We start from the raw sequence: 21,297 nt of genomic DNA on the forward strand, positions 1-21,297 counted from the left end.
TTATCTCTAGTCCAAAATGAATTATCCCTGATAAAGGAGATGCTAGCTCCGAAACCCATCACAGCCAGTGAAATGTTGTGCTAACCGAGAAGTGACTGTTGAACGCTGCCAGGGCATTTCAGGCAGAACCTTTTTGGGACTTCGACTTTTGGATTTATAAGGAAAACAACATTATTCATATAGAGAAAATATTTGGAAGATGCTTTCAGGCCACATCTGTCTTGCATGTCATCCATTCATAGGTAGGAATGATACCAGTGCATTGCAGCTAGATCTCCTGAAAGACCAGATTATTTCATTTCTGCTTATGTATCATATTCCCTCTAAATTTCTATTTTTTTATTTTAGTGAATTAGTATTTGGTAATTTACACACAGTATTGATAAATTTGCCCTACTAATCTTTAGTGATTGTTCCAATGCTTTGCTTTCTATAGTGTTATGGATTTTTGGAGCTCATGTATAATTACTAAAGTAAAGTTTCTTTACATGTGTTTTTAAAAGTGTAGTAAATGTCTCTTATCTACAGGTGACTTATTGGTGAATCCAGAAGATCCAAGATTTACAATTCCTATCTCCCAAATTGCTCCTGATATTGTTCTAGCTGATTTGCCGAGAAATATTATGCTAAATAACGAGGAGCTAGAATTTGATCAGACTCCTGAGTACTTACTGGGTATGTATTTTACTGCTGAATATTATCATTATCTTCAACTTTCTGTCCTAATTTGAGGAATCATAACATCAACTGTGTTCGTTTTTATGTATGTTTTACATTTTATGTACAAGATATGATTGCTGAAAAATGTTATGTATGTAGTAGGAAGAACTGCTCCGGAGCACAAGCTGGTATAATTGAAATTCTGTTTTAAGAAAGAACAGGGAAAACAATAACCCAATATGTTTAATTACTTGGGCACAGATGCAACTTAGAGTGTGAAACCTTCCAAGTCTGGCAGGAACATCCTAAGTGTACACATGGCTCCCCTGATTATGTAAATTAAATGGCCAAACCATTACGCTTTTTAGCTATAACCTGCCATCACCTAGCCCTAGATGGGGAAAATTCCATGTCTTCCTCTTTTCCAAGCTTTGAATGCAAATGAAAGTTTGCTATAATGCTTTTTTTCTTTATTTTTTTGTTATAGGGTATCACTGATTAAATGAGGGGGTTGAGGGTTCTCTGTAGTGTGTCTCTTGGTGTGTCCAACCACAACAACAATAGTGGTAAATACATCCAGTGTAAAAACCTACTTAGATGGTGTATGAGGACAAACTAGATACAAAAAAAGATAAAACTGGAACTTCCCACTCTTTCTGTCCAGTGCTATGTCCGTAGATGTATCACAGAGGGAGATGTTCTCATTTTTTTGTATATATATTGCTTCCCCATGAATGATCTACTGTGGCGAGTGTGTACACTGGACAAATTCTGTCCCACGTAGCAGCTCAGCGTTATTTCTTATATTTTGGTTCAGTAAATGGGATTGTTGTGCTGATCCTATTCAACCAGCAGCTTTGATGGGGACTTTTTTGGATTGATGCGGCTGTACCTACATGAGTTTTAGTTATGGTTTATTTTAATTGTTTGTTTCTATCTTTTTCATTTTAATTATTTCTGGCATGCAAGAGCCGGTATGTCACTCTCGACAAGGAGAAACGTTACCCCTTAGACCTCAGTCCAGAGCCTCTCACCTAGCCAAATCAGCTCTCATACTTTGCACTTACGGGTGCCAATAGCCCAAAACACTGTGTCTCCAAATTGAGATTCTGATTTGGCTATTATCCTAAGTCATATTGCAAGAATCGTTAATGGGTTGATTGTGACTTGTAGGATTGCTGCTTCCAATAGTTGGCGCCATAGAGTTCAAGTTCTCTTTTCTCTGAAGAGGCAATTTGCATATTGTACTATTATTGACAAATTCCCTGTAGTGGGACATTTACAGTTGAAACCAGAAGTTTACATACACTATATAAAAAGACACATATGCATGTTTTTCTCAATATCTGACATGAAATCAGAATAAACCTTTCCCTTTTTAGGTCAATTAGGATTACTATAATTTTTAATATTTGCCAAATGCCAGAATAACGAGAGAGAGAGAATGTTTTTAGGCATTTTTATTTACTGCAAAGTCAAAAGTTTACATACAGTAAGATTACTACGCCTTTAAACATACTATGCCTTTAAACAATTCTGGACTTCCCATATGATGATCTCATGTGTTTGGAATGTTTTTGGGCAACATTTGAGTTAATTAGAGACACACCTGTGGATGTATTTTAATTCACACCTGAAACACACTGTTTCTTTGTGTAGCATCATGGGAAAGTCTAAAAAAAATCAGCCTAGATATCAGGAAGAGAATTGTGGACTTGCACAAGTCTGGCTTATCCTTGGGTACAATTTCAAGATACATGAAGGTACCTTGTTCATCTGTACAAACAATTATACGCAAGTACAAACAAGATGGGAATGTCCAGCCTTCATACCGCCCAGGAAGGAGACGGGTTCTGTGTCCCAGAGATGAATGTGCTTTGGTCTGACATGTGCATATCAACCCAAGGACAAAAGCAAAAGACCTTTTGAAGATGATGGCAGAAGCTGGTAAGATTATGTCAATAACCACAGTGAAACAAGTACTGTATCAACATGGGCTGAAAGGCCACTCTCCAGGAAGAAGCCATTACTCCAAAAGAAACATAAAAAAGCAAGATTAATGTTTTCACATGCACAAAGAAACAAAGACCTTAATTTTTGGAGACATGTCCTGTTGTCTGATGAAACTAAAATGTAACTTTTTGGGCATAATGACAATCGTTACGTTTGGAGTAAAAAGGGACAATCTTGGAAGCCTAAGAACACCATCTCAACTGTGAAACACGGGGGTGGCAGCATCATGTTGTGGGATTGTTTTACTGCAGGAGGGACTGGTGCACTTCACAATTTAGATGGCATCATGAGAAAAGAAGATTATGTGGCAATACTGAAGCAACATCTCAAGACATCAGCCAGGAAGTTAAAGCTTGGGCAGAAATGGGTCTTCCAAATGGACAATGACCCAAAGCATACTGCCAAAATGGTAACAAAGTGGATTAAGGATAACAAAATCAATGTTTTGGAGTGGCCATCACAAAGCCCTGATCTCAGAAATATTGAAAATTTACCGGCAAAGCTGAAAAGGCAGGTCCGAGCAAGGCGACCTACAAACCTGGATCAGTTACACCAGTTTTGTCAGGAGGAATGGGCCCAAATTCCGACCAACTATTGTGAGAAGCTTGTGGAAGGATATCCCAAACGTTTGACCCAAGTCGTTCAGTTTAAGGGCAATGGTACGAAATACTAATGAAATGTATGTAAACTTTTGACTTTGCAGTAAATAATAAAAATGTCTTAAAACATTCTCTCTCCCTCATTATTCTGGCATTTGGCAAATATTAAAAAGTTATGGTAATCCTAGTTGACCTAAAAACGGGAAAGGTTTATTCTGATTTCATGGGTCTTTTTTTATAGTGTATGTAAACTTCTGGTTTCAACTGTATCTACCATCCAGTATTGCAAAATTAGCTTTCAAGTAACGTATGTCTTTTGATATCTCAGTGGTAAGTTTGTCTCTTCAGTATTCCCCATACATATCATAGGATCCAGCTCAAAAGCGCTATTGACATTATGATTAAGTATGACCAAAATCCTGTCCCAAAATCGAATTATATTTGAACCTCGCCATACTACATGCATTAGATTGGCATCATGTGTAAGGCATTATGGATACTTTCAATCTTACCTCCTTTCCATCTTGAGCAACTTTTACGTGTATACGAAAAATATTGAGATTGCAGAAATCTAAGGATTTGTGTTCGTAGCTAAATGAATATCAGAATAGAATAATATTGAGCTTTTGAATTATCACCAATACCTTCTTTTCTACTTTTGCAAACACTTGTAGGTGATCATGCTTACTAAAGCTCATCATTATCACTAATTGTTCTACAAAAAGCAAGCACTTACACAGCTATGGCAACAGAAAATTGAAAAAAGTTAGACCTCTTGGAAAGCAGGTATAAAAAATAAAAGTGCAAAAACGATAATTGACCTGGTCTTGAAGAGGTTAAGAAATGAATCCATTCATAATTCACCACATTAAATGTACCTTTAGAAGTTACTGATTAGACTGTAATTCATAAGTTGTGAATATCTAAACCAGTCATGATCTTATAGGCCAAGTCCATCTCCTAGCATTTGAGATTATTCGTAATTTCCATGTATTAACAAATCCGCTAACAATATTTTGTATTCCCTCCAATGTAACTTCCCTTCTAATACTGTAGTTGATCCAAATGATTCTGCCAACTATCAACACCAGAATCTTCATGATAATGCTCATCAACTGCTAGTTTAGACTCTATAGTCAGACGTGGACTGGGAGGCCACAGATTCAAGTATTCATATTACAGGATATGAATGTGTCTTTCAGGTGACGGTGGCTTTGGATCAGTCTATAGGGCCGTGTATAGAGGTAAAGATGTAGCAGTGAAAATTTTCAACAAATACACTTCCCCAAGGCTTTTAAGACAGGTAAGAAACCGAAATAAAACAAAACCGAAATAAAATAAATCTATCATTATAAACCCCCTTGTCTATTCATCCTTTATCACTGGCATCAAGATAATATAGATTGCAAGTGTTTTCTTTATTTTGTAAAATATAGTAACATTGTGGCATTGCTTTATGATAGGGAACCTGTCATCTGATTAATGCTGCCCATCATGATTCATGTGGACAGCATGACTCAGAGCATTACTGGACAATTACAGTTAGGTTTATTTTCCTCTGAAATGCAAGAGAAAATATACTTTAAGGATCCTAGCTCCACAGCAAGTGATTGACAAGTCTCTCCGATAGCGAGAGACACATCAATCACCTCTAGCAGACCCTTTGAAGAGCTGGACTAGACTCTTCTCTGGCTGTGTTTTTTAAAGGGAATCTGTCACCACATTTGACCTATCTAAACTATTAATATGGGGATGTAGGTTATAGACAGCTGAAAAAAGTCCTACCGGTATGTCTCATATCAGATGCCTTGTTATTGAGAAATCATCTTTTATCACTTATGTAAATGATCTCTTCCAGTCTATGGGGAGGACGCTGCCTGGAAGATAACTCTACCTCTAGAGCTTATTTTACATCAAGGGGAGTTACCGGTGTGATGTGTAATGGGTTACCGGTGTGATGTGTAATGGTTACCAGTGTGATGTGTAATGGGTTACCAGTGTGATGGCCGCTGTCTCCTCTCCTGATCTCACTGCAGAGCTGTCTGTGATTATACCTGACATCTGCAGGTTCCTCTCATCTTCAGCCTCCATATCACAGGCAGATGGGACTGCAATATTAATACAATACAGCAAAGCTCAGAGAGCTGCAAAAATTTGTTTGCAAGAAGACAAATTTCATTTTTCCTGTTCTGTGTTAGTTACTTGTCTCACACTGATAACTCCCCCATTCGTTTAAAATAAGCTCTGGAGGCCGAGTTATCTTCCAAGCAACATCTTCCCCATAAATCTTAACAGCTCATTTACATATAACAAATTGTGAAATTCTCTGGAATAAGACATCAGATCGCCGATATCAAGGTAACCAGCATGCCCATATAGGTGGCTTAGGAGGGTTGATTCTACTGACCGATTCTCTGAAATATATACCTGGCTTCAATCATGCAACCAGGCTCTAGTTCATTCTGCCTGCAGTTTGGGCAGCATTACTCAAGTGACATGTTCCCTTTAATAATATGTAATATGTAACCATTGCAGCATGTGCACACTACAGTCTTAGTTCTCTCCCCCCTGCTCAAGGATCAGTACAATTTTCTATAGAAAAAATACATAGTACCTGATGAATGTATAGTACATGCCCTGTAAATGTGAGTTGGATAGTATGGGTCGGTATGTTACTCTAAAGATCTTACATAAGAATACAGGACCCCGCGTTCATGTGGAATTACAGGATATTCTTCTACTGACTCTGCTGTCGGGCAACATGCCAGCAAATCTGTAATGATAAAAATCCAACCCGTTGTAGAACGCATGCTGCATACTAGATGTCTGCTTGCTCACTAACATGCAACATGAAAATGTTCAGTTTATAAAATATTCTAACAAAATTGAGAAAATATGCAGGTACTGGGTCTTTTATGTAGATACTCACTTGAATGGTGGTTAGTGCTTGCAGGCCCTTCATAAAGTATTTGGCACTACAACTGGATGGGAAATGGTAACTGATATTAACAACTGGTAGGCTTACTAAAATCATACCCTCATTTAATATCATTGTTATTCCAGGAACTGACAGTACTTAGTCATCTCCATCATCCAAGCCTAGTGTGTTTACTTGCAGCTGGGGTTCGACCTAGAATGCTAGTAATGGAACTTGCTCCAAAAGGTTCTCTTGATCATCTGCTTCAGCAGGACAGCAGTAGCCTGACTCGAACTCTTCAGCACAGAATAGCTCTTCATGTTGCTGATGGGCTCAGGTAAAAGGAAAAACAATGGTCAATTTCAAGGGGTGTTCTTATGTTGTTAAATTTCTTTAGACAGCCTGGAAATAAGCAAGTTTGCATTTGACTTTGATTTGCTATTTACTTTCATTCTTCTGCTGTGAAAGCCCAAATCCTGCATAGTGTACAGCTTGTCCTCAAGAAAATCAACAACAAGAGGCTGGCCTAGTGTACACAGAAGTTACATTTTAGGAGAAGAGTTAACTCCTAACTTTCCAGTCAGCTCAATCTAGCCCACTGATTTCTATACAACAGTTGGGAGCAAAAACAGCATGAAAAACTGAATGAGAGCGGCGCTCACCACTGGTACGTGAAATACAGCACTATATTGAGGTCCAACATGAGGAAATTATACATAAAGTGGTAAGTAAGCGACAGCTGTTTTGCGTAAGCTACACTTCTTTTGGATTCTTCTTTTTATGTCTCTTCTCCTCATGTGACGACCACAATAAAGTGATACATTTTCACGTACCATTGGTGAGTGCCACTCTCATTTTTATTTTTTCATGCTGTTTTTGCTCACAGTTTTGTACTGCTTTATCTAAAGCTGAGCACCACTATATCTGGCAATCCGCTAGTTGTGTTTGCCTGAATGCATTCCTGGAGGGTGTGTTAGCAGTGCCTGCATTTCTGCCTTTTATTTTTGCATGTGTTGGACCATACATCAGTTAGCTGCTCACCTCCCTCCCACTTCCCTCTCAGCTCCTAACCAAGGTGCTCTTATCAGTCCTGTAGCATCACAATCTCCAGATCCCAGCATGTGCAGTTTCCAGAGCAGTTCTCCTAATCACAACTGTCACTTGTAGAACAAACACTGACAGACTGTTAATGTGTAGTAGCAGTAATGTGTAGTAGCAGGTGGGAGCTCCTGAGCGGAAGTATTATTCAAGGATGAGTGCCCGCCCCTTAAGAAATAATGAGACTGCATAGCACTGAGCTGCCCAAGAGACAATTTGAGAATAACCCCTTTTAAAGGGATTGCCCACTACTCGTACAATCTGTTCTGAATCCCTATGTTACTCCCCAGTAAAATAATAACACTTACACTCCCCTCCGTTGCCGGCGCCATTCTAGCGTTGTTTGCATTGGCACTCCAGGGGCTCACGTGACATACTGTCATATCAGCACTGGCTTCACTCTCCTCTCCTACAGATATAACTGACGTCAAGAGAATGTGAGAGGGCAGCAGCAGCTCTCACTTCCTTCAGATATCTTGATTTATCCAAAGGAGTGGAGAGTGAAGCCAGCGCTGATAGGCCTCAGGGATCGCGTGACATAACGTCACGCAAACCCCAGGAGAGCCAGTGCCTACATGGCGTCGGCATCAGAGGTGAGTAGAAGTGTTATTATATTACTGGGGGGAAACCTAGAGATTCAGAAGGGGTTGTCTGAGTAATGGACAACCCTTTTTAATGTTTGTTATTTTTTAAATAATGATGATTTCACTTTGTTTGTAGGTCGTAACTTTGAGTATGTAAATCATACTTTTTAGCGACTTGCTGTATTGCTTATTACAATTTAAAATGCAGTAGATTCAACTGTTTTAGTTTCTTCTTGCAAATGTTTACATCATGTCATCATATTAATACCTTTCCCTCATTCTCTGACCAAGTATATATACATTCACTCTAATCAGATGGCAAACAATTATATTAACAGTCTCTATTTTCTAACTTATCATGATTGTAACCACCCCCAGTTCTAGTTCTGACGTGAGGGTTATGAGTTATATTAAATTCTTTTTTAGTTTACTAAAAATGTAAATTTAGCAATATATATATTTTTTTTAATATACAGCTCTGGCAAAAATTAAGAGACCACTAAACAGTTTCCTATTGGAAAGAAGGGAAAGAATGGTAGAAAGCATGCCAAGACGCATGAAAGCTGTGATTAAAAATCATGGTTAGTCCACCAAATAATGATTTCTGAACTGTTCCTGAGTTAAAACATGAGGAATTTGAGGTCTGAAAGCACTGTTTCTTTTTTAGTATTTTGATGCTTTATCATTTGCTGCAAATAAATACAACATTTTTAGCTTTGAATTTCGGAGACATGTCAGTAGTTTGTAGAATAAAACAACAATGTACATTTTACTCAAAAATATACCTATGAAGAGAAAAATCAGACACAGTAGTGTCTTAATTTTTGCCAGAGCTGTATGTTGTAACTGAAGATTTTTGCATACCATTCTCTGAAATTCTGTGTATGTAATTACTTTTTTAAACAATTAACATATCCAGTGATTTATTGCTCCAGTTTGGTCGCTTATATCAGGGGTCCCTAACCTGTTGCTCAAGAGCCAAATGTTGCTCGCGAGCCTGTGATGTGTACCTCGCGGCTGTCCGCCAGCTTGGTGCATTAGCCCCAGGTGTCGCAAACCGCTATTAGGAGTAGATCTCTAGATGGTGACTTGTGTGTAGCACTGCACAGAAGAGCAGATCTGAATGGGGGTAGGATAACAAACCCTGAAGCTTGGCATACTGTCTTGGTGTGATTTCAGTGGAAAAACTTTGGCTGTCATTATACTGGTCCCCCTGGGTGTCACTACTGTGAGGGGATGAGGAGCTGAGTGTGGCTCACGACCCTCTTTCATAGCTGAATGTACAGTACAGACCAAAAGTTTGGACACACCTTCTCATTTAAAGATTTTTCTGTATTTTCATGACTTTGAAAATTGTACATTCACACGGAAGGCATCAAAACTATGAATTAACACATGTGGAATTATATACTTAACAAAAAAGTGTGGAACAACTGAAAATATGTCTTATATTCTAGGTTCTTCAAAGTAGCCACCCTTTGCTTTGATGCCTGCTTTGCACACTCTTGGCATTCTCTTGATGAGCTTCAAGAGGTAGTCATCGGAAATGGTCTTCCAACAAACTTGAAGGAGTTCCCAGAGATGCTTAGCACTTGTTGGCCCTTTTGCCTTCACTCTGCGGTCCAGCTCACCCCAAACCATCTCGATTGGGTTCAGGTCTGGTGACTGTGGAGGCCAGGTCATCTGGCGTAGCACCGCATCACTCTCCTTCTTGGTCAAATAGCCCTTACACAGCCTGGAGGTGTGTTTGGGGTCATTGTCCTATTGAAAAATAAATGATGGTCCAACTAAACGCAAACCGGATGGAATAGCATTCCGCTGCAAGATGCTGTGGTAGCCATGCTGGTTCAGTATGCCTTCAATTTTGAATAAATCCCCAACAGTGTCACCAGCAAAGCACCCCCACACCATCACACCTCCTCCTCCATGCTTCACGGTGGGAACCAGGCATGTAGAGTCCATCCGTTCACCTTTTCTGCATTGCACAAAGACACGGTGGTTGGAACTAAAGATCTCAAATTTGGACTCCTCAGACCAAAGCACAGATTTCCACTGGTCTAATGTCCATTCCTTGTGTTCTTTAGCCCAAACAAGTCTCTTCTGCTTGTTGCCTGTCCTTAGCAGTGGTTTCCTAGCAGCTATTTTACCATGAAGGCCTGCTGCACAAAGTCTCCTCTTAACAGTTGTTGAAGAGATGTGTCTGCTGCTAGAACTCTGTGTGGCATTGACCTGGTCTCTAATCTGAGCTGCTGTTAACCTGCGATTTCTGAGGCTGGTGACTCGGATAAACTTAACCTCAGAAGCAGAGGTGACTCTCGGTCTTCCTTTCCTGGGGCGGTCCTCATGTCAGCAAGTTTCTTTGTAGCGCTTGATGGTTTTTGCAACTGAACCTGGGACACTTTCAAAGTTTTCCCAATTTTTCACACTGACTGACCTTCATTTCTTAAAGTAATGATGGCCACTTGTTTTTCTTTACTTAGCTGCTATTTTCTTGCCATAATACAAATTCTAACAGTCTATTCAGTAGGACTATCAGCTGTGTATCCACCTGACTTCTGCACAATACAACTGATGGTCCCAACCCCATTTATAAGGCAAGAAATCCCACTTATTAAACCTGACAGGGCACACCTGTGACGTGAAAAACATTTCCGGTGACTACCTCTTGAAGCTCATCAAGAGAAATCCAATATTGTGCAAAGCAGTCATCAAAGCAAAAGGTGGCTACTTTGAAGAACCTAGAATATAAGACATATTTTCAGTTGATTCACACTTTTTTGTTAAGTATATAATTCCATGTGTTAATTCATAGTTTTGATGCCTTCAGTGTGAATGTACAATTTTCAAAGTCATGAAAATACAGAAAAATCTTTAAATGAGAAGGTGTGTCCAAACTTTTGGTCTGTACTGTAGCTGTCAAGGTTGGGAACCTCTGGGTTATTGGATGCATTTGCACTCTGTTGTTTTCTCCAAAAGTTGTGTTCTCTGTTATGTCATAGGTATCTTCATTCATCAATGATCATTTATCGAGATTTAAAACCCCACAATGTTCTGCTGTTTACGTTACATCCAAGTTGTGAAGTTATTGCCAAGATTGCAGACTATGGCATTGCTCAATACTGTTGCAGAATGGGGATCAAGACTTCAGAAGGCACCCCAGGTAATAAAGATCCCACTTTTATATAGGCTTTGCTAAAACATAAAGTAATATTCTCAGTGGTTTCTGTGTGAATAAATATTGTACATGTAATACATGAAACACAGCCCCAAATTGCTCCCGCATGCAGTGAGACAAACTTGGTTATTGATATATATTGGGCAAATCTTGGCAAAACCAATTCCATGACAAAATTACAAGCCACATACTTAAAGGACTGCACCAGTGATTTATTTTTATTGCCCACTTCCTGTTTAAAAACATGATTGTGTGTATGGAGAATGTATAGAAATACTTACCGGTTGCCATCTTCTGACATTTATTTTCAATACTGCTCTAGTCTGCTTAGCATTACTTGACCATATTTGTGACCTGTCGTTTCACACAACTTGTGACATGTCACTAATGCGTTACATGATGCATGCTTAGCATTTTAAACGTCCGAAAATGGCAACTGGTAAGGAAAATAACAGAAAAATCACCATAAAGGTCCTTTAATTTTCATGAACAGTTGAAATATTAGGTTTCTTCTTATTCCATAGAGATTTGTCTTTAAAAATCCATCCACCGTAGTGGTAATAGCAGCTTCATAGTAGCATTGCTGAGAACACTTTTGCCATTGGTGATTGTCAGATAGCTGCTTAGAATATGCCTCTAGCTGGATGAAATTAAAGATCTGTGCCTCGTCAACATTGAAGGGAGAGCTTAGCGGTCTTCAACCAGATGATCAATGGGGTCAGACCCTCATTTGACCAATATTGATGGCTTATCCTAAAGATAGGCCATGAGTTTTAAAGTCCCAGAAAACCCCCTTAAACTCCAAGACACCATTCTTATCATAAACTCCATAGCTGTTATGAGGTCTGTCTCTGTGATAGGTACTCGATTGGCTTTGTTACATTCTTGCTAACACATTAGGCCGCGGCCCCACTATCAGTATTTGGTCAGTATTCGGTCAGTATTTTTTCTCAGGAGTGGGAGCCAAAACCAGTTGAGGAACAATCAGAGAAAAGGTATAATAGAGACAAGTCACCAATTCTGCATTTATCACCCACTCCTGGTTTTGGCTCCACTCCTGAGAAAAAATACTGACCAAATACGGATAGTGGGGCCATGGCCTTAAAGTTATCCTATGGCACCTTTTTTCATTCTGTTTCATGATAATGGATAAATAGAACATCCTTGTTAAGGCCCCCAAAAACATTAGATTGTTGTCAGCTGAACAGTGCTTCAGCCAATCGTTTGGCCAACTGCCATCTCGGCCATCACTCCCATACACAGAAGCGCTCGTTCGGCTGAGTACTCCTGTGTGCTCTATGAAAATGCTGAAGGACATCTCTGCCAGTGGTTTACCTCCAGGAGAATAAAGCGATCTTCTGTCCAAAATCAGACTTGTCTGATCAGCATCTCCTTTGACAATCAGTTCGCCGGCACCCCCATATACACTCATACAGGAGCAGACATATCATTGGTGCAATGTGTACAGCCGCACAGGGGCCCAAGAGGTAAGGGAGTCCACTTTCATCTTCAAGTTAGCAAACCGCTTCTGTCATAGACACAAAGAGGGGTTCATTTACTGTTCTTGCAAACGGGCCTCTTCTAACTGTGTCTGCCAATGCACTCATGTTACTGAACCCATCAATCTCAGCGTGTGTGGCCGACATTAGTCTAATGAGAGCTTTAGATGTCCAGTTAAAGGTTTGTTTTATCACATCCTGACCACATCCTATTGTTTTTATTGTTTTAGGATTTAGAGCACCTGAGGTTGCAAGAGGAAATGTTATTTACAACCAACAGGCTGATGTCTATTCTTTTGGATTGTTGCTCTATGATATTCTGACAGCTGGAGCTAGGATGGTTGAAGGGTTGAAGTTTCCAAATGAATTTGATGAATTGGCTATCAATGGGAAATTGCCTGGTAGGTTTTCTGTGTAGCTGTCAATAATACCAGATCTTCAGAGCTATTATGTCAAATGCCCTTTCCCCCCTGTTAAAACTCTGTAAGAGAAGCTGCCTCTGACCAATAAGCTATTTGCTCGGAAAAGTAAAAATGACTGATCTCTATGGACAGTAAGGTCAGTGTTTCTGTTAGTTTAGACTAGTGTGCCTTAATCTTCCTTCTGCACAATACTTGTGCAAGTGGGAAGGTCGCCCTATTCTTTCTAATCAGCTAATATTTCAAATAGCACAAAGTTTATTGCTCTTTGTATAACAGCTTATCAGACCTGACTTTATAGTACACTGTAACATATTTAACATATTTATAGAATTATAATCGATTAATGCTATCACATGTTGCATGTCTTAATCTTTTAGATCCAGTCAAAGAATATAATTGTGCTGCATGGCCAGAAGTTGAAGTATTGATTAAAAAATGCTTAAAAGAAAATCCTCAAGAACGTCCTACATCTGCAACGGTATGCAATTCTGGGAAGCATACTTTTTTGTGAACAGGAAATGTGCATAGAATTCATATATATATTTTATTTTTATTTTTTTAAAGAACCTATATTTGTTAAATATTTTTGGGTTGTTAGAAACTATTTTGAGCAAGCCCATAGGCTGAGCATCATTCGCGTGCAAAGAGGGCACCGTTGTGGGCCTTTAGTAAGCCCTGACTGTTATGGCAACCTATTGGCATCCCTTGCAAGGGTTAACAAAGCACCATATGTCTCGTATTACAGGGACATTTTCATAGCTAACTTTATCACTCACTACTGTGTCCATCAGAATCCTCCAGTTGTACAACAACTTACTTGGGAAATCTGTTTTTCAACTGGGTGAGTTAGATGGACAGGTCGGGTCACATTCTCCTCCATCAGTGTCATTTATGTGGACCGGAGAACAGTGCAGTGTGTGATGAAGGCAAGGCTAACAAGTGAAGGAGGAGAACTTGTAATAATTCTATATTAGTTAGCATCACAATATCATGTCCCAATCCATTTGATAAAATGAAGATAAAGTGGCCAAACCCTTTAATGAAGCACCGTCTTGTACTCATTTACATGGTTGCAAAGCTTTGTTTGTTTTACAGGTATTCGTTGCAGTTTTGAAATCTAGGTTTTGTCTACTTGGCGTCTACAAGTGAAAACAGTTCTCTTACCTTGTTGTTATGCTTCTAGGCCAAAAATGACACTAGAAAACCACAGTAGTTCACTGTAAAATGTGCGTGGTTTTATTATGGGATAATTAGCCAAGTAGTAAAAAGGTGCTATTCGGTACACATGAACACCCTGGGAGAGTATAATCGTTGACATCCTGTCCATTGAGCATTTTCATGTTGTGTCTTTAGTCTATTGATATTGGGCACATTTGAGCAGGTTGTAACGCAATTTAAACTTTATGACTTTCGAAAAATTCCCAAAATGAAAAGTATATGAAATTGTATTATTTTGATAATAATTCAAATATATAACCATTTAATGCGAAGGTGCACGATCCTGATGAAGTGAAAGTTGCATTATGTATAACGCTTACCTTAGTGTCAAGGTTGTTGTTGAATTTTAATTTAACATCCTCCCACATGGTTTTCAAAACTATGTTTGTATTAATGTAGCTGGTATTTGCACTGACGTGGAGGATATACACATTGTGTCTCAACATAATTTAACAGTGTTCATTACATCTTTAAATATTTACTTTTCTTTTGGTATTTTAATCATTCAGTTACTTCCAGTTTTAAGATTTGCCATGAGTGCTATATCATACTTCTCACCTAGGTTTAAATAGGATTAATGTAAAGTGTCACTTAAGGTTTTATGATGTTATTGTTAATATGTGTAGTAAATATGCGAATGGTAGTCAGAGTTGCATTAATTTTTATAATCTATTTAATAGATTATAGAAAAAGTGTGTAGTCAATTAAAGCACATATTACTTATCCTAAACAGTCACCAAAACCTTTACATTACCTGACAAGAAATTGCCTGGATAATATGAAAGTAATTTTCATGCAAAGAAAAAAACATAGGTACTCCCTGATGAAGAGAGCATAAGAGAGCATTTCACTCTAGAAACGCATTGTTTTAATAAAAACATTGTTTTTTAAAAATAATTCATAGGCGTGACAGTGCCGTTGGATCGTAATTTTTTTAAATATTTTTTATTTTGGATCAGTAATTTTCATGTGACTTTTATACAAAAATTGCACTACATCGATAGCATATGGATCATACTTTAAGGGATTGTCCACTACTCAGACAACCCCTTCTCAATTGCTATGTTTCCCCCCCAGTAAAATAATAACACTTACACTTACCTCTGGCGTCAGCGCTGTTCTAGCTGTGTAGGCATTGGCTTTTCTCGGGGCTCGCGTCACATTGGCAGCCAGTGATCGCATGATATAACAATCAACTGCTGCTTCACTGACACCTCCTTTGGATGCAATTGACATCCAGAGGAAGTTACAGTGTAGCCGCAGCTCATGACTTCATCTGGATGTCAATTACGTCTGATGGAGGGGTCAGTGAAGACAGCACAGATTGGCTGCAGGGATCACATGACATAACAATGTCAATCAAGCCTCAGGAGAGCCATTGCGTACACCACTAGAACGGTGCAGACTTCGGAGGGGTGTTATTATTTTGCTGGGGGGAAGCATAATGATTGAAAGAGAAGGGGTTGTCTGAGTATTGGACAACCCCTTTAACATGTCATGTTTTCAGGATTTAGTATTGCACAAGTAATAGAATTATTATTAAGGCATCAGAAACTGCCACAGGTTCTCACCTGTGCAATACTAAGGAAAGCCTTAAAACATGATGTGTTGGGGACCGTGAGGACTGGAGTTTGGGAAACACTGGTGTATAGAGAGCACTTTCAGGCAGAGTTAAGTACCAATCTGGGTTTAGCAGATGCACCATACACTACCAGAATGCATAGTGCCTACTGTAAAAGTTGGTGGAGGAAGAATTATAGTATGGGACTATTTTTCAGGGTTTGAGCTACACCCCTATTTCCACTGAACGGTGAAGTTAAAACAATAGCACACAAGGTCATTATGGAAAATTGTATGTCTCTGACTTTTTTTCAAAAGCTGGAAAATAAAAACATCTTTTGTTTCAGCATAACTGACCTCCTGTGCAAATTGAAGTCTAGGATTGAGAATCTCGGGTGGCTCACACAAAGCACTAACGTTCACTCAACTGAATACCAAAAAGTAACAATGTAAAAGGCATCACATGTACATTACCTTCCATTGTCGTTTTTGCCTATGAGTGGCGCTATCGCTGACCGCTCACTGGGCATCACTTGACCATGGCTGAAGCCTAGTCTGACATCAGCTGATGTCATGTCAAGTTCCGGGAACCCAGAGGTGTGACCCAGTGACACGCACCCCCCTAATTGACTGGGCTGTGGGTGGCGTATCACCGCATGTCACAGGCCAGCATCCAGCGCGCACTTTCCCTCTTTTCTGCATTCATTGGTCGGAAGAACGCACTGGATACTGGGCTGTGACGTGCGGTGACACCCCGCAAACAGCCCAGTCAATCAGGGGGGTGTGTGCAACTAGGTCGCGCCTCAGGGTTCCTGGAACTTGAGGTGACATCAGCAGATGTCAGACCAGGCTGCAGCCGAGGTCTCGTGATGCCCAGTGAGTGGTCAGCGATAGCGCCGCTCACATGCAAGAATGACAATGGAAGATATTTACAAAAACACTTCTTTCCACTGTTTAACTCGATGGGGGCTGTGAAGACCCCGGTCTTCCATGGGCGTAATATTACTCAGACAACACAGGGTGCGGGTAAAACAGCGTGGCAATACTTTATTGAACCACAAAGCAGACAATAAACATGTAGAAGAGTCCTGCAAATACCCAAGATGGTACAACATTACACAGTCTCATCCTTCCGTTGGTCCGCCTGGGATAGAACAGCTGCGAATTTGGAACTTCCCGGACCAACTACCTCAACCAATGGCCCCCCGCTTCTGTCAGGCCCCACAGAAAGAAGGCAGCGCCAAGCTTGGGAAGCTAGCAGTCCATCGAGGTACAAGGACAGGAGACTCAAGAGTTCCACCCTGGCCTCTCCAAGAGTTTCCATGGGGCCATATGACCGGCTGGTCCTAATCTGGCTTCTCCGAATGTCTCCATGAGTTCCAGGCGACCGGTGGGTCCCTCCTGAAAACCCTAAACAGCATATCCAATGGTGCCAGGTGACTTAATCGTCCCAACCGCGTCTCCCCAAATGTATCCATGGTCTCTCTGATAGTTAATGGAGCAGATCCGTATCTTTCCAGTCAGGGCCAATACCCTTAGACCAGAATCATGTAGAATCCAAATCTGTGTCTCTTTGGATGGAGCCGCCATGCTATCCATCTACTGTCCTGAAGTATGTCTCTCATTCTCCTTGTAAAGTCTTTCTGGTTCTCCTTGATTCTACTTGATTCTCATTGATTCTGCTTGATTCTCCTTGCAGCACTACAGACATCCCTGTTTATATTTACATCTCTGTAAGGTCATCAATCACAGGTCAGAGGTAAAGGTGCAGGAATCACCAGGTCTCATTGTTTGAGCTAATCAATTTACATAGCTGGTATAGCAGGGGCTCTTTAAATCAACATTCAGCTGACTTAGTATAATGTGCATTTGGCATAGTAGCAAACATCATTGTTTCCAAACAATTCCAAGAGGAGACAACAATCAGCGTTATATAAATACTGGTCTGTCCTTCTTGAAATATACATACACCCACAAGTCAACGCAAAGACAACAGTGTTTTTCTCCTGGATTAACAAACCTAATCTTCTGGCTTATTAAGATTATAGGCTGTATTGTCACAGGGGCATTATTTATTGTAGTAGACAACCTCTTTAAATTTGGGCTGTCCAACAAACACACACAGTAGTCATGATCAGGTCTACATACAGGTGCATCTCACAAAATTAGAATATCATAAAAAAGTTAATTTATTTCAGTTCTTCAGTACAAAAAGTGAAACTCATATATTATATAGAGTCATTACAAACATAGTGATCTATTTCAAGTGTTTATTTCTGTTAATGTTGATGATTATGGCTTACAGCCAATGAAAACACAAAAGTCATCATCTCAGCAAATTAAAATAATTAACAAAAAACACCTGCAACTAAAGCATTTAAAAAGGTCCCTTAGTCTGTTTCAGTAGGCTCCACAATCATGGGGAAGACTGCTGACTTGACAAATGTCCAGAAGGTAGTCATTGACACACTCCACAAGGTCCCAGAGTTCCAATTTTCATTTGGAAATCAAGGTCCCAGAGTCTGGAGGAAAAGTGGAGAGGCACACAATCCAAGCTGCTTGAGGTCTAGTGTGAAGTTTCCACAATCAGTGATGGTTTGGGGAGCCATGTCATCTGCTGGTGTAGGTCCACTCTGTTTTATCAAGTCCAAAGTCAGCACAGTCGTGTACCAGGAAATTTTAGAGCACTTCATGCTTCCCTATGCCGATAAGTTTTTTGGAGATGGAAATTTCATTCTCCAGCAGGACTTAGCACCTGTCCACACTGCCAAAACTACCAACACCTGGTTTAAAAACAACAGTATCACTGTGCTTGATTGGCCAGCAAACTCGCCTGACCTTATTGTCAAGAGGAAGATGAGACACCAGACCCAACAATGCAGACGAGCTGAAGGCTGCTATCAAAGCAACCTGGGCTTCCATAACACCTCAGCAGTGACACAGGCTGAAAACCTCTTTCAACACTTGAAATAGGTCACTATGTTTGTAATGACTCTATATAATCAGTTTCAATTTTTCTATTGAAGAACTGAAATAAATGAACTTTTTAATGATATTCTAATTTAGTGAGATGCACCTGTACATGTGGCCATATAGAGTGCATATATAGGGCCAAATTCATTATCGCTTTTGGTGATTTTTGGCTGGTTTTAATTGGCATCAAATCTTCTTTTAATTTGCGTTAAAGTAAAAGGTTAAAAAATGCCAACATAAGAAGGACACAAATCTACCTGAGCATCTGCCTCCAGAGCTTATTTTAAAGCATAACTGTCTTTTTAATTTTCATTATATAATAGTGTAGATCAAGCAATTTTAATACTCTTTCAAATTTACTTTATAAATTAAATCCAACAGAAAACCTTTCAAAAACCTTCTAGAAGATGTCTCCTATGCTGTTTCTGAAGCAAATCCGTATTCCGCCACACACACACAGAATACGACCTCTAAGGGTGGAGATGGAGCCTACACAGTGCACGCTCCTGGCTGAATCCCATACACTGTATGTCAGTGCAGCAGCAGTTTACCTCAGTCACACAGTGCACCAGCTCTGTCTGATCTTGGTTATCGGCACACTGCTCTTCTTCCTCAGTGTTTACTACACAGCTCCTCTACCCTGTCAGCTGGTCCTGTGCACTCATTGACATCGGCACTTCTCAGTGTTATTGATCGTCCTGAGTCACATTTGCTGGAATTTTCATCACTCACAGGCAGCTCAGGAGCCAGCAGCTGACCGAATAACACCGAAGTGCCGATGTCACTGAGCGCAAAGGAAATCTTTCTGCCCTGTCAGCTGATTGTCCTGTGTGTCTGTGCTTTATATTGAGAAGTGCTGATGTCACTGAGCCAATAGGAACCATCTGACAGGGCAGACGAGCTGTCTGGCAAACACTGAGGGGAACTGCCGATGTTACTGAGCTCCTTCTGCCCTGTCAACTGATTGTCGTGTGTGTCTGTGATACAGACTGAGGAAAACTGCCAACATCACATAGCACACAAAAACCAGCTGACAGGGCAGAAGAACTGTGTGGTAAACACTGAGGGGAAGTTCAGATGTTACTGAGCTCTTTCTGCCCTATCAACTGATTGTCCTGTGTCTGTGCTACACACTGAGTGAGAAGTGCCGATGTCACTGTGCGCACAGGAACCAGCTGACATGCACTGTGTAGGCTCCGCCCCCACCCTTAGAAAGCTGTATTCAATATCTTTGGAACTGAATATGAATTTGCTTCAGAAACCGCATAGGGAGACATCTAGAAAGTTTTTGAAAGGTTTTCTTTCGGTTTTTATTTATAAGGTAAAGGTTATTAAAATCACTTGCTCTACATTAATAATAGTTAAAAATTAAAATGACAGTTGCGCTTTAAATGAAAGATGACGTTTTTAGTGCTGATGAGGAGTTCAGAAAGGGTTTGAGAACTGCACTTTACTGCAATACTTAAAATTCCCAGTTCATAAAATTGCCAGGGGTTAGAATTGCAGACCATGATTGATATAGAAGTGTACGTCAGGCCAAGTCTACTCTTAAGAACTATTTGATATGCTATTCATGTATGACCGTTTCTTAAAGTGCCCACACATAATGACAATTAAAAGTTGATCAGAACAATTGACTTGATTATGTAACTAGTTTTACTTCCGATGTAAAAAAATAAGACTTTTTCTCCCTTTTATTTTCTAGGTTAGTGGCTACTACCACCCTAGCATGCATCTATTATCTATAGCATCTATCTATTAGAAAATGAATGGGCAGAAATGTATAAAACTGATATTTACAAAGACTATAAATGTGAGACTGTTCCCATCATTACATTTAGAAAATGTCCTTTGCATTAGAGACCAATTAAACATGCTACCAATTCTCTTTGTGAAGGAAAAAAATAACGTTATTAAATGTTAATGTTTGATCTGCTTTAAAGGTGCATTTTATCTGATTTCTTACAGGTATATGAGATCCTCAACTCTGCAGAACTCCTGTGTTTAAGGAGGAATCTTGTAATTCCAAGCCCTTTAACAGCTGAGTGCATGGTGGCTGCTAATCCACGTCTTAAGGTGCCCACTGTTTTGGTTGCAAGTGGCAGTACTGACAAGGGGCAGCTATCCTGTTTGAACTTAGTAAAAGGCGGACATACTTGTGAGGTAACGTATTTTGTCAGCTTCTTCAACACCATTTGTATGCATTTTGTGCCAGGGTTTCCTCATTTACAGTTTTGGTTTTATACATATATCAGTTCTCAGATATAAGATAATATAAAGCTCCTGCAAAACATGTTCTGCCCTTACACACCATTATAACTATACATGGAGAAATAAGGGGTGTTCTCTGGGAGGCTTAAAGTGAAGGAAATAATTATTTGATCCCTTGCTGTTTTTGTAAGCTTGTCCACTGACAAAGACATGAACAGTCTATAATTTTAAGGGTAGGTTAATTTTAACATTGAGAGATAGAATATCCCCCCAAAAAATTCAAGAATATCACATTGTATAAATTAGATAAATTTATTTTTTGGATATTCTATCTCTCAATGTTAAAAATAACCTACCCTTAAAATTAA

At 39.6% G+C, this 21,297-nt stretch overlaps 1 protein-coding gene across 6 annotated transcripts in view; it reads left to right on the plus strand.

The window, feature by feature from the left end:
* The window catches only part of LRRK2 (leucine rich repeat kinase 2), a 167,171-nt gene that overhangs the window by 102,888 nt on the left and 42,986 nt on the right, over window positions 1-21,297 (plus strand). For all 6 annotated transcript variants that reach the window (XM_073652174.1, XM_073652175.1, XM_073652172.1 and 3 more), the window contains 7 exons: window positions 529-675; window positions 4,475-4,575; window positions 6,336-6,526; window positions 10,871-11,031; window positions 12,776-12,946; window positions 13,345-13,445; window positions 20,687-20,881. In XM_073652174.1, coding sequence (XP_073508275.1) covers window positions 529-675; window positions 4,475-4,575; window positions 6,336-6,526; window positions 10,871-11,031; window positions 12,776-12,946; window positions 13,345-13,445; window positions 20,687-20,881 — 1,067 coding nt within the window. The remainder of the gene's footprint in view (window positions 1-528; window positions 676-4,474; window positions 4,576-6,335; window positions 6,527-10,870; window positions 11,032-12,775; window positions 12,947-13,344; window positions 13,446-20,686; window positions 20,882-21,297) is intronic.

The sequence above is a fragment of the Phyllobates terribilis genome, unplaced genomic scaffold, assembly GCF_046119375.1.
Source record: "Phyllobates terribilis strain yellow unplaced genomic scaffold, ASM4611937v1 Scaffold_11__3_contigs__length_659146591, whole genome shotgun sequence".
Classification (NCBI taxonomy): domain Eukaryota; kingdom Metazoa; phylum Chordata; class Amphibia; order Anura; family Dendrobatidae; genus Phyllobates; species Phyllobates terribilis.